The 18,184-nt window shown below is 44.4% G+C and overlaps 1 protein-coding gene across 1 annotated transcript; it reads right to left on the bottom strand.

Moving 5' to 3' along the window:
• Positions 1-5,086: 5,086 nt before the first annotated feature.
• On the bottom strand, positions 5,087-11,126 carry GAS1 (growth arrest specific 1). Its single transcript, XM_053299923.1, has one exon. It carries the CDS (start codon positions 10,237-10,239, stop codon positions 9,271-9,273), a length of 969 nt encoding a protein of 322 aa, XP_053155898.1. The 5' UTR covers positions 10,240-11,126; the 3' UTR covers positions 5,087-9,270.
• Between the last annotated feature and the right edge of the window lie 7,058 nt (positions 11,127-18,184).

Genomic DNA, 18,184 nt, shown 5'->3' with positions numbered 1-18,184 from the left:
TGGTAAAAGGGAATCCTTATCGAATCAGTTCAAATTTGAATTGGGTCTGTTTCGAGTGTGCATGGAACCAAACTGGGCCAGTTTGAATCTAGTTCAGATACAAGCTGAAATGGCCTTTCCAGTTTTGTGCACATCCCTTGGGGGCTCTTGGGAAGGGGCATTCAGCCCTGCTGTACTCTGGTAATGTTAATGAGGAGTCTAAATTCCAGATTTGAGCTTGAAAAAAGTTATTTTTCCTGCTATAGGGAAACAAGCTATTTTCCTGTGCTTTGATGTTGGTCATAACAGCTGAGTCCAATGCAAAATTGAGCCAATTGGGGTTCAAACATTTGCTTTCACTGCTTCACACACACACACACACACAGTCTCTGAGAGCAGTAGCACCTCTGTGTGATACCTCTTCTCTTCTAAACATCTCTTTCATAAGTCTTGCTGGGCCTATAACAAAAGCCTTGGGTGTCCAGGCTTAATCACCCCACAGTCTTGGATAGCATGACTGTGCTTAATAACTAAAGGTATTAGTTACACAGGGCTCAAGTGGAGATGCCAACTGTATGAACTAGCACTTCCTATAAGACCAAGGGTGGTCCTTTCATAAGGTGAGGTGAGGTGAACCTAAGGTAGTAGATTATTGGGGCGCCAGCTGGCTAGCAAGATGCCCCCTGCCACTGCCATCAGAGCAGTTCTTCGGAATCAATCTGCCCCTTGCAAACTTGGCAAGGAGATCTTCTCACACTCCTTGCAAAGCTTGCAAGAAACACAAGGGGAGGAGAGGAGGCTGCTGGCAACCTTCCCTCTTCCCTGCGTCTTTGCCACTTTCACAATTTACAGGGGTTGGTTTTGAAAGGAGGATGTCCCCCACCAGAGGCATGGGCAAGGCAAAATTTGGCACTTCAGGCCCCACAATGTCTCAGGCCATAGCTGCATAAGACCTCCATATGCAACCACCCAATTTTCACATTCACAGCAGCCACAGCATATAACACAGCATATAACCGGCATTGCCATGAGAGTTTGTTGAACTACTGGCAGTCCTATGCTCTCCCACAAGTGGTCACTGGGGAGGGGCTGTAGCTCAGTGGTAGAGCACATGATTTGCATTCAGTACTAGGTCTTAGATTCAGTCACTGGCAAGCCCAGGTAGGTCTGGGAAAGACCCCTGACTGAAACCCTGGGGATTTGCTTCCAGTCATGTAGACAATGCTGACTTAGATGGATCAATGCTCTGCCTCAGTGAAAGGCAGCTTCAAATCTTAATCTTCACTTGAAAACACTGACTATCTGAACTAAGCTTATGTTGTCCACAAAGCCAAACTTCCTTTGGGATTACTATACTATGTTTACCTAGACTTGAAGGGATAACTGAGGATGGTTCTGTAACCTGAGGTACTCCTGAAATCACCACCTCCTCCTCTCCTCCTCCTCTTCTTCCTGAACCGGAGCAAAGACAGAATTAGAGTGTCTGTAATGTGTCCCTTACACTTTACAGTCCCTACATCACCATTTAATGCTGATCTCACATCTATACTTGTGGTTTTTCCGGTGTTAGTGTATAGTTTTCAAGCAACTTCTCTCTTCCATTTTTCTCTCTCCTGCTACCACTGATAGCACCGTTTTAGTGATGCCTTCTAATTAATGATATAAAACACACCTCTTCCATCACAACTGATTTATTCATACTGTGATCATCTCTTGCCTTCCCTACAGTAATCCCACCACACGTGCTTCCAAAAGAAATGCCCCCTCACAAATCTTATCCAAAGTACATTTGCTCACATTTTCTTTGACTCCCATTTACGCAGGCTTTCACCACAAATATGCTCATTTCTTGTGTTTTTACTGTCACAATTTAGTATCTTAGCTTCATCAGGAATAAGAACAAAATCTTATTGGCTGACATACGGTGCAACATCATACATGGCATAATGTAATGTTTGTGCAGTTGCGCAAGCACATAAATTGCACAGAGTTGTGTGACAGTGAGGATATTATATAATGGACTCATTATCGTGCAACTCTGTACAATTTTTGCACTTGTGCAACAGCACCCTTGAATACAAATACAATGAATATGACTGATTGCACAAAATTTGCATCGCATATCCACTATGGATGTACGGTGGTCCCTCGACTTACAAACTACTCGACATAAGTATTTTTCGAGTTACAAACGGCAGTTTTAGATCCGGTTTTAGATGCGGTTTTTTCGACTTACAAATTTTTAGATGGGGTTTCCTCGACTTACAAATTTTTAGATGGGGTTTCCTCGACTTACGAATTTTACATGCGGTTTCCTTGACTTGCCTGCCTGTTTACTGCCTGTTTATTCTTGAAAAGAAATGTTCCTGTGCAGTTTGCAAGCCTTACTGGGGGTCTGGGTCTTTTTTCTAGGCTCCGGAACGCATTAATCCGTTCCCAATGCATTCCTATGGGAAACCGCTTTTCGACTTACAAATTTTTCGACTTACAAATGTGCATTTGGAACGGATTAATTTCGTAAGTAGAGGGACCACTGTATTAAAATATCCCTATATTTTAAAGATATACCGTATTACCCTTTCTTCAAGGATATCACAGTTGCCATATAATTTAATCCAAGACCACAACACCTTATAGTTTATGCAACAAGCTCTCCATTATCTCTCATTCTTTAAATGTTTGCTTGGCCGCCTGAGCATTTATGCCTATCTGTATGTAGCCTTGTGGGACAAACATATAACTGACTTTTCGTAAACCTCCAGTCACTCATATCAGAATATGATTGCTACTATTGGTTCTATAGATCAACAAGCCTTTGACTCATAATAGTTTCAGTCAAAGAAAGGACTTTAATAAAACCTAAGGTCCCAAAGTATCCCTTCCACCAGCATGAACTGAATCCACCTCTGCTCCTGCTTGGTTTTTCATGCCCCTCAGTTACACTCTGTTGTGAAGGAGTTTGGAGGTAAAACTCCACAATCTTAGCTGAAACAAGCTCCCCCGAAACCAAATCTTTCCCACATCCTTCCCTGCAGTTCCTCTTTAAGAGGTGTCAGCATGGCTGAAAGAATGAAGTGGCTCCACATTGTTTGCCTGAACTATTATGTGCTTAACATTTCCATGACAAAAGTGCCACTCGACTTCTCCCCGATTAATGCAGCTCGAGGGCTCTTGTCCTTCTTTAATAAAACATTGTTGAAATCATTTATTTAGAGTCCCTGGTTACTAGTGGGAGAATGACCATCTTTGTGCCAAAATATAGTGCATACAGTCCACTATTTTCTAGTAGATCATTCCATTATTTGAGAAATTGATTAAATGGATGCCTTAGAAAGTATTTCTGCTAATAGTGCATTACTTGTGTCATTCAGACAGTCAGTGTGAGGCTTTTCAACTGTCTACCAGAGCCAATACCTCACATAAAATACAGTACGCCTGCATTCACACTCCTCCTTCTCCTCTGTTAACCTCCATGTTAACTACTTCATTTCTGTAGCATTTATACACAGATCCATTGAGGCTGACCTCCTCCAGATTTACCTGATCCTCTATCCTGGTTTGGAGGCAGTGCATACTGAAATGTTGTGGCTATCCCACATGCTGTCATGTATGGCAGTATGCTAAAAGCTCTGTCCAACTATATTGATCTAGAAGGATGGAAATAGTTAAGTTCCCAGAACCGCCCACACTTTTCTTCTCCTGGTTTGCTCTGTAGTAATGTTGGATCATTAAGACATAATTAAATCTTATGAAATACAGAACTACCATTGCTGGAGCTCACTGTAATGTTAGGAGCACTTGTAGTGGTAGTTGTATGTATAAACCAGTGACACAAACATTCATGAGAATATAACCACTGATCTTTCCATGGATCTTTCCAGCTGAAGCAGGCACTCCAGGCATGAATATAATAGTTTGTGTTTGCATGAACAACTAGTAAGTGTGAGGTTATTGTTGTGAGATTATTATATGTACAAGGGTCATGAAGAATAGGGCAGTCAAAATTTCTTGTAGGATGCAGTGGTTAGAGATCATGAATGAAATAGGCATAGTTGGAAACTTCAAATTTTTTGTGTGGTTTTTTTGTAATTACTTATATGTGGCAATTCTCCTGTTCATACAGATCTATTTTGAAATATAAACATTTCTTCTGCCAGATTGTGTGTGATTTTGTAAGCAAAAAAGCCTCATTGTGAGACAAAAGAGAAACTTGGTGATTTTACCTTTTTGAAGTGTAGCATTTGATTTTGGTGTTGTTACTTTTCAGGTGATGTATGTCTGCCTATGTACACTGGTATATATTGTTAAAAATAAACAGAGACCTTATGTTATATCTATTGTGATTGTGTACAAAAGCCTTGCAGTGCTCTTGGGTGATCAGTGAAGCTTGAATCTCCCTCTATTTACTGTATGGTCACTGTCAGTTCAATGAACTGCCTTCTTGTTCTCCACCATTGTCCCACACTCCCTTAAACATTTGTCACTGAAATGCCTCCAAAGACAAATAAACTGTCACCGAGAATTCAAACCTGGTAACTGGGAAGAAAAGGGGCACAAGGGGGACGGAGTGGATTATTTTACATGAAACTGGGGAGGGGGGACTGAGAGAGAGAGAGATTTTCTCTCCCGTCAGGGGTGGGCCAAGGCTTGTAAATATTTCAAAACTCTTGTAAACATCAAGGAAGTCAGGGCTATATTTGTATATCAAGTGTTCTTCATTATGAAGCCCACCATGGCCTTGGCAAGCTTCACCTGCAGTGCCGAGTACTGACAGAGCTGTGGTTGAGTGGAACGAACAGGAGAGGTCCTGCAAAGTCAACAGTGGAAACTGGAAGGATTGTGAGAAAGGAAAACAAATGTGTCATCTTACATAAGCTAGAGAAGCATGTGAGGGTCTCCTCTTTGAGGTGGACTACTTCAAAATTGAGAAAATCACAATTCTTCAGTTATGCTTACAAGTTGGTTAAAAGGTTTCCACTTTTTAATGTTTTAGAATAACTAACAAGGAAATGTACGTTGTGACAGATGTCAATGTCTGTCAAAACCTTACACGAGACACATAATTTCATTGCTGATCCCCCTCTAGAAATTTTATTGAGTTACTCACTAGCCTTAACTAATTTTTATTAGAAAGTTGTCCACAGATGCAGCTGAGAAAGAAAGACAAATCTTAAATATTGAAATAATCCATCAAAAAATATTACAGGAAGGCCACATAGCAAGAAAGCATCATGTCTCTCCCTTCCCCCACCCAGGCTCAGTATCAATTTATTCCAGGGACCTGCTTTTGACAAGAGCTTCTCAAATAGTCTTGAGTTTATTGTTGCAGTTAATTATCAGTCCTTTCCTAGTGCCAATGTATCTACTCCTTTCTGAAGAAAAAACATGGTTCAGGAATGGGCCAAAATTATTCCTTTCTTGTCAGGGATGGGTAGGCATTGTCTCAAACACAAGAGGTTGAAAAATGTTTAAATATATTTCACCAAATCCTACAAATGGGAGGAAAAATATTCAAGGTCACCCTTAACAGACTGCAAACTCAGCTAATTCCTTTTACTAGTCTTTTCCAACTCCTTTTTGTTCTCTTCCTAAAGCAACAATGATTTTAGCTTTGTTTTAACAATAGGTTTACTCAGCCATTCAGATAACTTTAGAAACAAATTTAGATCACAGCCTCACATTTACAAACTTGTTGGAGATCACATCCACCTTGGGGTGTCTTTTTAAAAAACAAAAAACCCCTATCCATTTAAGCTTTGGTGAAGAGATGGAAAAACTTAAGTAAACAAGTGTTCTAAAGAAAATAGTGGAAATGATGCATGCAGTGAAAAGAACAGATCCTAGAAGGGTACATTTACAATTGCAATTGCCTCTAAACAGGCAGGTCTGGATTTACCTTCTCTCTCAATCTCTCTAAAAAAAAAGTTAACTAAGAAAACATGACAATCCTTCCTGATCTTCCCCCTCCCCAGTCAAGGTTTATTTGTTGTGGCTTTTAATCTTCTGACTTGCCTTCCAATCACAGCGTTGTAAAAGAAAAGTTTTAAATAAACAGCATGGATACAAGATAAATAAACTTTTTTTTAGCAAGTGCCTAGCTTGGCACAGTTCAAACTCAATCCCCCAGAGGACTGAGCTCTCTTTTGTGTTAATGTTTAAAAGATTTTCAAATGCCGGAGTTTATTCCTACTGCAAACATTTCTATTTACAAGGTCAAGTGTATCAGCACTCGAGACAGCTTAAGAGCGTAATTATTTATCTAAGGGCGTTTGAGTGTAGATCAGTAGCTCTGGCAGAAAACCAGCCTTCAGCAGGCTGCAAAACAACTGCTAAGGCCAATATCAGACAAGGGCTTGTCATTGTTGATCACCCAACCTTGTTTGTGTCTGCCCTCTTCAGTGTGGAAGTTAAGGTGAGCTGGTTTTCAAAGTTTCCTTAATTCTTCAGCAAATGTAAACATCTCGAGTATACCCTAAATGAATTTAGTGGCCATGGAATGTGCCCTCCTGAAATATTCAACCACTACAAGCATGATACTTGTGGACTAACAACAGCAGTTCACTGCTTCAAGAATGCCAGGGCTTAGCATCATTTTTTTTTTGAAAGACAAAACATAACTGGGAAAGGGGGGGAAAGGCATGTTGGAAAAGACACTTGGAATAGTCCTTCCCAGCTTCAACGCTGCCATGTTGCCATGCCAACATAGTTTAAGTCTAAAAACCTACCACTTTCACTGAATGGGATTGTTTTCAAAACTGAATTTATTTCTTCAGGGTAATTATTCATTAATGTAAGGTGAGCAGCCAGCTACTACCAACAGCTATTTAAGAAACCATGGTTGGTAAATCCACCAGTTGCTCACATTCAAATGGCCCCACCAAATTCCATGGGGTTACTTTAGACTAAAGATTTTGAAGAATGCAGCCAAACACAACTACTTGTATCTGTATTCCACTTTGCTCTTATTTCTTCCACTTCTAGAGCTCTCTTAAGAGTACTGTAATCTCCAGAAAATGTCACCCATATACATTCTTTAAAAATCTCTCTTTACTAATTTACACATAAAAATACACAAGCAATAGATACTTAAAACTTAAGACCTTTTCACACATTCTATAAAAATACAATGTTTAAGGCAGTTCAGAGAGGTATTTATACAATTCTACAAAGTTCATAAAGTCTCTCAAAACAATAAGGAAGTTAACTTCAAATCTATAAAATACAGTGTACATTTGATCTAGCATTTTTTTTCCATGGGAATTACTGTTGCTTGTATCCCTTTTCATACCAAATGAGATCTGTACCTTCGCAACAAAAGAATAGGAGATGTATTTATCTTGCGATTGGGTGCATTTAAATCTTTAATTTCTTTAAAAATAAATTATTCCCAAAGTATACAATTTATAAAATTCTATATACAACTGAGAGCGACTGGTAACAAATCCCAGTTTTAAATACATTTTATATAAGGTTTACCAGAGGTTAGCCCCCTGATAGGATTAGAGGCAATATAACTTTTCAGGGTATTTTTACATACAAGTTTTTGAGTTTTAAAAGTGTCTTTTGAAGATGGCAGTGCAGAGCTCTTTTAAGACTAAGGATGCATTATTCAATACAGCCAACAGAACAGCATTTCCCCCCTAGGTTAAGATGGAAAAAGTATTCCCTGGTGAGCTTTTGTTTTGTGTTTAGGAGTTTTGCAAGAGCTGATTAAAACATAACAGAAAATAGCATCCTTGCAAGAAAAAGCATGGAAAACTGTTGTGGGTAGTTCATCAGAAGTCATGCTCATACATACATCTATCTCTCTGTTTGTATTCATGCTGGGAAGCCAGGACCAACTGTGGCTTCCTAGCATATGTGCTAAAACAGAAGCACACACAATCATCAGATGTGACAACCTACATGCAGTCTTCATGCTTAAGTTCTTACTTAGTGTTTGAAGCAACTCTAAGAAAAGGTGTTGTAATACTCAAGCCTCTTCTACCACCACCCCACACAGTTAGTTAATTAGTTAAAAGGAAGCAAAAATGAATCCTCTTTCAGGCATCATTAGGAATGCTATGAATGTTGACATGGGGATAGGTGGGGGGAGAGTCAATTTCCAGTTGTTGACTAGTTCGAACAAGCAAGGCAATAGTTTTGGGAGGCACTCTAGAGAAGCCCAACTCTTTCTTACCTTCATGTCAACAGCTTGGAAAAACTAACCACCATTAACACATTTACTGTTTGTAAGTTGGTTTGGCAGTGTGGCAATAAAACTACAGTAGCTTTGCCAACCTTTTAAACTCACTTGCTGCTAACAAGGGGCAACAAATTGCATAGTGCATACTGAGGGCTGCTCTCACACCCATTTTCCCTACACCAGTGTGTGCAAGCATAGGCTAAAACCCATGCTCAATATCACACAGGAACACTTTACTGCATGTGCATGTATTGGAAAACAGCAACTGGCAATGCAAGTGCATACATGTACACAGAGCAAAACATGGCATGATCTTTACACATGTTAAGAATATGCAGGGTCTTCCAACTGTATCATAGAAAAAATGTCATGGATGAAGCAACCCAAAGGCTTCGTTCCTAAGCACACTTATTTGGACACCTATGGGACTTATTTCCAAGTAAATGTGTATGGAAATGAAGTGCCCATTAACAAATTCCACAGTATAGGACTGTAATTTAGGAGAGTGGCTAATCTATTTTAAAATAAAAATAAAAAGCAGTCCAGTAGAATACCATTCCTTTCAAATATCATTTTGAAAGTGTGTGTGTGGCGGGGGGGGGGGAGATGCCCAGATATTGTGAAGGGAGATAAAGAATTATACAGAAGGTAGGAAAGACAAAGAAATTAGCCAGTCAGGATCCATGGCACGGATATGCGTAACAAACTTGCACTTAAGTAGTCAGGCAATGCAGGGGGTGTCCAATGGGAAAACTAAGGTAGCCCAATCCAATGAGAAGGCATATTGGACTGTTTGCTCTATGGAAGCGGCAGATCCATCCTGGAGTAAGGCACAACTGCTTTAAAATAAGGTACAGTGGCGGGGTGGGGGAGAGGAAAAGAGGTGCATTTCATTATGTTACATACAGGGGGAGGGGGGGGGAGAGAGAAATCCCTTGACTTGTCCAGCACCAGCAAGGGCCGCCTGTCTGTGCGAGGGTCTCCTTTCCGGAGCCCCTGAACTACGGCAAACCCCTTTCTACGCCGCCAGGGCCATGTGGCTCCCTCCCTCCACCCAAGCCTAACCACTCCACGAGCGCCCCTTAAGACCGACTGGGGGGGAACGGCTACGAGAGCAGCAGCAACAGCAAAATGGAGGAGGCCGAGAGGGAAAGCCAAGGAGCAGCGCGGAGCTGGTATCCGCTGTTTGGGTCGGGTTCAATGCCGGCCACAGCCGCAACCTCGTCGAGCTCGCCCCCTCGGCCGGGCTCGTCTTCGTAGTCCTCCTCATAGTAGTCGTCGAGGGCGCCGTCCGAGGCGCCGCTGCTGCCCGCGCCGTTGACGCCGGCGTCGGCTCCGAAGCAGAGGCGGGCCATGTTCTCTTTGACCGACTCGCAGATGGGGCGCTCGACCCCGTCGCACACGCAGTCGTTGAGGAGCAGCGCCTTGGGCACAGCCAGCATGTCCTCGATGACGGCGCGGCACTCCTCGGTGCAGCGCATCCCGTTGAAGAGTTTCCCGCAGTAGGTCATGTAGCGGTTCAGCGCCACGCTGCACCGGCTGTCCCAGTCGCAGCGCCGCCGCGCCTCCGTGCAGCCGATCACTCCGCCGCCGCCGGCGCCGCCAGCCCCGCCTCCTCCCCCTGAGCCGCCGCCACTGCCACTGGTCCGAGGCAAGCACGGCTCGATGGCGCGCTTGGTGGCCCGGCAGTTCTCATCCTGGTCGCAATCGCAGTCCTCCAGCGCTGGGCCCCGCCTGGTGTGGTTGAGCTGGATGAGCGCCGAGATGCAGTGGCTGGGGCACCGCCGCCGATTGGAGGAGGACGCCGCGGCTGCGGCGGCAGAGCCATCCCCCACGGACATGAACACCGGCGCGCACGCCTCGGTGTACTGGTTGTAAGCGTAGCCGCAGTCAGGCTCCTCCTGGCATTGCAGCATCGCCTGCCAGCAGATCAGGCGCCGGCCTTGCGCCAGTGGCGGCAGGGAAGCGGTGCTCAGAAGCAGCAACAGCAGCCACCTCAGCACCAAGGCACCCGGCACCGGGAGCAGCGCGATCCGCCGGCCCCGTCCTCCTCCTCCACGCCAGGCTGCCACCATCGCGGGCGGCTGCGGGGCAATCGGGGGTGGGAGGCGAACGAGGAGGCGGCGGCGGTGATGATGATGATGATGATGGAAGCGGTGCAGCAGCTGCTGGTGGGAAAGTTGACCAAAGTCCTGCCAAGTGTGTGCATGAGGGTCCCCCTCATCAATCCATCCGCGCGGCGCCTTCTCGGCCTGGGAGTCTGCCTCAGCAAGAAAGCGGTGGCGTTTTCTTCCTGCGGCTCAATAGCCTCCGCCCCTACACCCGGGCTGGGGAGGCCGTGAGACGGTCAGTGAAGCCTGGGGCTGGGGAGCGACGGGCTCCCTGCTGAGCTCGTGGAGCTGCTGCAGCTTTGCTCCTTCTCATGCCGATCTTCTTTCTTCGCTTTCAGCGCTCGGCGGGCAGCATTGCTGCACATGCCAAATCGTGGTAGGAGCCTCTCCTTCGCCAGCCGCAGCCCCGGCTGGGCTCCGATTGCGCGCCGCGAGCCTCCGTCCCTCTTTGGCAAGCAGAAGGCAGCATGAGAAAAAGGCAGCGGGCTCGGGCAGCTTCCTTTCCGTTTCCCGCGATGCAGCGTCTCTTGCCGATAAGCCCTGCAAGCGGTTCTCTCTGCGGATCCTTCTGGGGAGCTGTTTTCTTTCGCGAGGCTTTAAATACAAAAGTGCCCTCCAAGCAGCAGCAGCGTGCTCTGATCAGGCCTCATTATGCATGCATGGAAAAGCAAACAAACAAAAAACATTAGCAACGCTTCTTCTCCTTTTACACATCCCCCTCAGCTTGAGCTCTCGGGCTGGCTCGCTCTTTCTTCTTTTCTCCACTTTTTTCTCCCTTTGCTCGGCCCCTTTTCCCTGCTTTGCGACTTGTGATTGGACCGAGCTGTTGTTGAAACTCCCCCCTCCCCTCTTTCTTTACGATCTGCTGGAGAAAGGGGGAGGGTGGAAGGGGGGCTAGTGGGCAGCTCACATTCAAAGCTTGAAAGGAAAGGCTTAAAGAGATTGACAGCAGCCCCCAGGAGCCCCTCCTCCTATTAAGGAGGCTCCAGCGCACAGCTTACTTGGAGCATCTAAAACAGAAGAGAGCTGTGCAGTTGTCTACAGCAGGCAAAAGTTTGCTCTCTTGCTTACGTTTCCTTCCTTACGTTCCTTGCTTACGTACGTCAAAGTACAGAAGGGCTTTCCCGTGAGACGAAACCTCTTAATTTTTAAGATGCCCATCAGACCACATCAGTACGGACTTGTTTACACTCAGTAGCTTACAGAAAAGTAGGTTGCTGTCCATCCCGCCCAACAGGGGGCCGAAAGTGTGAGTGGATTAGTAGGGAACGAGCAGGGCAAAAGTTTGCAAAAAGGCACAAGGTGTGAACCTTCAAAGTGTCAAGGGTTGTCTCCTTTAATCCTCTGATGGGGAACCTTAAACTTTCAGTTAACACAAGATACCAGCATTCCCTGAGCACAATATCTGTGGGAGACCATTTGCCTGCTGCTTCACACATTCAAAATACCAATTTGCATGAAGTGTTTGTATATGAAGTCCTCCATGTGCTGAACCGTTGGATCTAGACACTGGGATAGTGGCAGGGACTCTGCAGAAAGATTAATTTGTAGGATGTTGCACTGATGTCCTGAGCGGTTTTAACGTAGTCTTTTTCAGGGATAAAAAGCAATCAATGGTTCACTGAAATCGATAACATGGCTGAGGAGAATTTTGAAAGTGGAGGGGAGGCCAGATTTCTTTTGTTGCATTCATGTTACCATAAATAAAGACATACAGGTGGCCCTCATCCGCAGTTTCAGCGCTTGCGGTTTTGCGTATCTGCGGCCTGTGGCTTTGCATAGCCACGGTTTTCGGCAGCGCCGTTCTGCCCTTATATGGTTGTGCTCTTGCTGCACATGCTCATGGGTTGTGGGAGGAGTTTGGAGGAGGACAGTGGAGTGCTTTGGTGACATGTTTAGAGATATTGTGCTTCTAAAAACCATTTTTGGGTAGCATTTGGCAGCATTTGTTATCCTTACGGAGCCTTCAGGAGCTTTTGGAGGCTTTTTCAAGCCATTTCTGTGGAGCCTTTGGGAGCCATTTTCTGGAGCCCCTTGCAACATTGTGCTGCCCTCCTAAGATGCTCATTATCACTTTTATAAATTTAATTTTAATTGTGATTAAATTTTATTTTTAATTAAAATTTTCAAATTAACATTAATTTAAATTTAGTAATCCCAGTACTGTATTTAATTTAGGTTGCAATTAAAATTCAATTTAAATTAAAATTTGATTTCAATTATCATTTGGAAATTGATTCTTCTCTCACTCCTTGATTCTCACAAACTCTGTGTGTGTTGACTTGAACTGGATTAAACTTTGTGTTGCCTCTTTGGCCAACCTACCAACCAATCAGGCCAAGGGGCTTCTGCTGCTAAGTGGTGGGCTTCAACAGTGGGGTGAGGAAACATCATGATTATGCATTACTGGAGACGCTGGAGGACATTGCAAGAGGAGCTGGAGAGTGGGAGAGCAGGAGCCAAGGTAGAGTGCTGTGCTCCGTCCTTATTTCTGCTTTTATCCTGTCTTTTTGGTGATTTTTTGGTCATTTTCCTGGGCTCCAAAACCTAACTCCCCAATTCCCAATGACTTAAGGTTTCATTATCTGTGGTTTCATTATCCACGGGTTGTAGGCCAGAATGGAACCCCTGTGAATAATGAGGGCCACTTGTATTGTTAAAATAACTGAGGTGGCAAAAATGTTACAATGTGCTGTAATCAGTGGTCCAACTGAAGCATTTACAAATTGAGTGCTACGGTCTACCTTAATTTCAGCATTGTGCCATGTTCTGACCACTAGGGGCATCCGTGCCTGCTGCCTGTCAAAGACTGGCATTTTTTTTCACCAGGAGACTATCAACTCCATCTGTCATAAAAATCAGAACTAAAGCTATTTTCCAGAACCTAAAGCAGCCTGGATTTGTGGGATAAATGTTGTCTTAAAATCTCATGTTAGTATAGAAATGCCCCACAATTATAAGTCAATCTGACAGATTCTCTTTCAAAGCATTTCCAACAAACATACACTCCATTGTGAATCTGTTTTTACTCTTGGGAGAGGATTCAGAGATTTTCAGTGCACCCACCCACATGAGCAGACTTTACCTGTTGCCCAGTGCTTAGAGCAGGGCTTCACAACTACAGCCCTTCTGCTGTTGTTGGAATACAACTCCCATTACCCTTGACTATTGGCCACTGTGGCTAGGGGTGATGAGAGTTGTCATCCAAAAACAGCTGGTGGGCTGTTGTGCAGCCCTGGTTTAGAGAGATGGATTAGGGGGGACTTTGTGATGCTTTGCACACTATCCATTTTCTATATTTGAAGCATTTCTGTGTAGAATGTAGAATAAAACCCATCTCTAGTCATATGCTATGTCATATGCTATGATCTCCTGTGTTAATTTTCAACTACGTGTAATGAACTGTATATATGAGTGAAATGCATGGGTGTGCAGTCCCTTCCTATGAAGAACCTTAATTGCTTATTTATTGCATTTTTATTCACTCTTCCTTCATGGAGCAAATGTTGGCATACATGATTATCCACACCCCCATTTTATCGTTAACACCAACCCTACAAGGAAGGTTAAGGTGAAAGGCAGTGACTGGCCTAAGATCACCCAGTGTGGGAGGGATTTGAACTAGGAGTGTGCACAGAACTGGAACAGGTGGTGCGGTTTGAGTTAGAACTGAACTCAAACTGAGCCACCCAGTCTGTGAGCCAGTTCGTTAGAACTGGAGGAGCTTCAGTCTGAGCTGTCAAACTGGGTCGTAGGAAGCTACCATATACTGAGTCAGACCACTGGTCCATCTAGCTCAGTATTGTCTACACAGACAGGCAGTGGCTTCCTCAAGGTTGCAGGCAGGAATCTCTCTCAGCCCTATCTTGGAGATGCCAGGGAGGGAACCTGGAACCTACGTGCTATTCCCAGAGCAGCTCCATCCCCTAGGGGAATATCTTACAGTGCTCACATTTCTAGTCTCCCTTTTATATGCAACCAGGGCAAACCCTGCTTAGCTAAGGGGACAAGTCACGCTTGCTACCACAAGACCAGCTCTCCTCCAAGGTCGACCTTGTTCAATTGTCCTGCTTGTAAAGGGGAATCCTGTAAAGATGCCTCTTTACAAGAAAAGGAAGTTTGCCCTATCTAAAAATGGGATGGGAGGGGGGAAAGTGCACCTTACCGGCTCTTGTGGCAGTGGCTGTGGTGGTGGTGGCTTCATGGCAGGAGTGGCGATGCAGTGGTGGTGGACCCTCTCAGCCCAGCTGGCGCTCTCCCTTGCACTGCGGGCCAGCGGGCAACCTAGTTCCAGCCTCCGTGCATGCGTGGAGGCTATTCGTGTGACTTCTGTGCATGTGCAGATGCCATTTATATCACCACGTGATGATGTAAATGGCCTCCATGCATGCGCAGAGGTCATGCAAATAGCCTCCACACATGCACAGAGGCCAGAACCGAGCTGCCTGCTAGCCTGTAGTGCGTGGTGGGGGGAGAGCACTGCTGAGGCAAGAGGAGCAGCCACCGTGGAGCAACCCTCGCCCCTGCCACAGCCGCTGCAAGACCCGGCTCCCCTCTCACCTACCCCTCAACCCATTTTTAGATTGGGCAATCCCCCTTTACTTGTAAAGTAATCTTTACCAGATTTCCCTTTACAAGCAGGGCAATCAAGCTGTTTGAACTGGTTTGATCCAAACTGGGCCCGGTTCGTTTCTATCTTGGACCAGCCCCTCTTTTGAGGGGCCAGTCTGGTTTGAATCAAACCAGGTTTGATTTGAACTGGTTCCACACACCACTGATTTGAACATGGGTCTCCCCAACACATCCTAGATCAGGGTTTTGTGAACTTTGCTAAACAATGGTGAACAAGGTGAACAATGGGGAAATTCCTCTATACCAGGGCTGCACAACTTTAGCCCTTCTACATATGTTGGACTACAACTTCCATCATCTCTGATGATTGGCCACTGTCACAAGGGATGATGGGAGTTGTAGTCAACAAAAGCTGGAGGGCTGAAATTATGCAGTCCTTCTCTATACTCTTTAGTCCAGAGGTCCCCAACCTGCGGCCCTCCAGATGTTGGTGAACTACACTTACCATCATCCCAGCCACAATAAGTTGTAGCTGGGGGTGATGGGAATTGTAGTTTGGCAACATCTGGAGGGCTGCATGTTGGGGGACCCCTGCTTTAGTCCAATGCAATTTACAATGTTTTAGGCCCAATCCAGGCATTTGGGATAAAAAGCTGGGCATTACAGGATATGCTTATTTGATAGCTGTGATAAATATGGTCATTAGCATGATGTGTAGTCATACAGTGCCACTGTGCACTGTGTTGGGTCTACTGCGGACCTGGAAGGCAGCCCTGATGCTACAGACAATTGCTGGTTGCACAAGCAGTGCTACTATAGGGTTTTCCAGTCCATTCATGACAATAGGGAAAACTGCAGTAGTGCTGCTTGCACAACCACCTGTTCTATACAGTGTCAGGGCTGCTTTCTAGGCTGCAGCAGCCCTAAGGTGCAATATTACAGAAGGTTATACTGCACACAATGTGGGCCAGTAAATAATCCAGGTTGGGGGAAAGCTGCCCAAATAAATCCTGGGAGGCTGCGCAACCCTCAGGAATGTATTTATGTAATCATTATTAATAATAATAATTAATAAATGACTGTATTTGTTAACCGCCCTATAACAGATGGTTCTCTGGGCAGCTTACAACACAAAATTAAAACATGAGATAAAAACACACAACACATAAAATCATAACAAAAAGCGGGGGATACAAAATACAATACAAACAATTTATAAAACTTTTTTTAAAAATCAGTTAAAATCAGATCAAAATTTAAAAGGCCTGAGCGAACAAAAAAGTCCTCACCTGGCATCTAAAAGAACAAAGTGATGAAGCCAGGTGAACCTCACAGGAGAGGTGGAAAGAGCTTTTGGAGGGAGAGGAGGGAAGGGGAAATTGCTCCCCCTGTGTCATCGACTGTGCAACTCAATGCAGGGACACCAGAGGCTCCCTGTGGACCTGCAGCACTTCTTAACCTTATGTACTGCTGTGCATCATGGCGGCCACTGAATAGTAAAATGAAATAAGAACCATTTTGCTTAAAAGCATAGCATAGCACCAGTCTCAGTATGTTGAAAACTGAAGGACAATTTAATGCAACTGTGGGCTGGTTCAGATGGTACTCCAACCAGATGATGTAATGATGTAAGGGAGAAGAACCTATATGCACATCTCCCCCACCACTTCTGTCATGCCATCATCTAATTGTGTGTTGGGGCAGGGGGAGGGTTCACCCAAACCACTTCTTTATGTGTAGTTCAGAATAATGCTTTTTTAAAGTAGTGTTTTCTTCTGGTTTTTCCAGAGTACCCTTTTCAAGATTGTTCATAGTCACAGATCGGTGGGTGCTACAGCTATGCCTAACACAATGCCTAATGTAATGACCTCTGCTAACTTGGCAAAGAGGCACCTTTTAACGTGGTGATTCTTTTTATTTAACAGGGGGAGAGCAACTGTCCCTATCCACCCCCAGCACAGTACCTCCAATGACTGTTGCTGGTGTCTATCTGATGTTTCTTTTTAGACTGTGAGCCCTTTGGGGACAGGGATCCATCTTATTTATTTGTTATTTTTCTGTGTAAACCACCCTGAGCCATTATTGGAAGGGCGGTATAGAAATGAAATCAATCAATCAATCAATCAAATAAATAAATAAATGCCGAGACATGGAGGAGAAAGGCAAGCCACCCTGTAGCGAATTGGTGTATGGAAATTTCCTTTCTTTCTGACTCAGCTCAGTTAATGAATAAACTGGCTGAACTGATTTTAACCAGCTTCTAGCAGCCTTCTCAGCCAACTAGGTCAAGAATGACTCCTATCAACGATGAGCCATTTCTGCAGCATGCTCAGAGAAGCTGCCTATGAACGATTAAAAATCCTTAGCTTTCAAAACCCAGAAAGCTAAGGAAAAGATTCTGGTAAACCCAGAATCCATAGGTTCTGGTAGGTTACTGCTGCCATCAGATCCTCCTACAAGCTACTCTGAATGGGCATTGGAGTGGTCAAAGATCCTTGTTCACCTTTTCCTCCTTGCTAAGAAGCAAGTGTATAAATCCAATTGTTCTCCCAGGCATCTGCCTGAACTGGGCAATTTTTGGAAGGGCGGTATATAAATCAAATGAATAAATAAAAAATAAAATAAATAAACTTGGAGTTAATTGTTAATTTGGCCAAGTTCTCATTGAGATGCATTTTGCACCAGAGTAATCCCCCTTACGGCCCCCTTTTCTCCTGCTAGGTTAATAACCAACCCTGGGAGGCTTGTAAAAAGTAATGAACAGAGAGAAAAAATACATATTTAAATTAAAATAACTACAGACTAGTTCTGTCTGAGGCTTTTAGCTTTTTAGATACACTTTGTTTAACTTGGTTACAAGAATGCTTCAATATGCCTTGCTGTTTCTAAGGTGGCACACTGAAATCTTAGTTACTTAGTTGCAAAGAACAGATATTTAGGAAAATGCAAAGCACACAAACAAAGAAATATAAATTTCTGATGCAAAGTCTGAGTAAACACTCTTTTCCTATGCCAAATCCCGAAGCCAAAGACGCTGGCTTCCATCCCTTCAACTCACCAAACTCTATTGAGAACCAGGCCTCCTACAATCCTGTCTTACAAGGATCTACAGTAATCCAGCTGCAGCAAAACTCCATTGCCGCATGTCCTCCTCCATGCTCCCAGCACAACTTCCTTTCTTCTTCTCAGAATTCGCCCTGCAGCTCTCATGTCCCACCCACCTGGTCAACTGATTGGTTGATCCCTGGAATTCACCAGCCTGTCAGTCAAGACAAGGGTTCACTTCCTGTTAACTCTTGAGAGGGTGGGGAGACTGGTCACTACACACTCCATATAT

Source organism: Hemicordylus capensis, chromosome 2, assembly GCF_027244095.1.
Source record: "Hemicordylus capensis ecotype Gifberg chromosome 2, rHemCap1.1.pri, whole genome shotgun sequence".
Lineage (NCBI taxonomy): Eukaryota > Metazoa > Chordata > Lepidosauria > Squamata > Cordylidae > Hemicordylus > Hemicordylus capensis.
The sequence above is the reverse complement of the archived record's forward strand: the minus strand, read 5'-3'. Positions and strand labels throughout refer to the sequence as shown.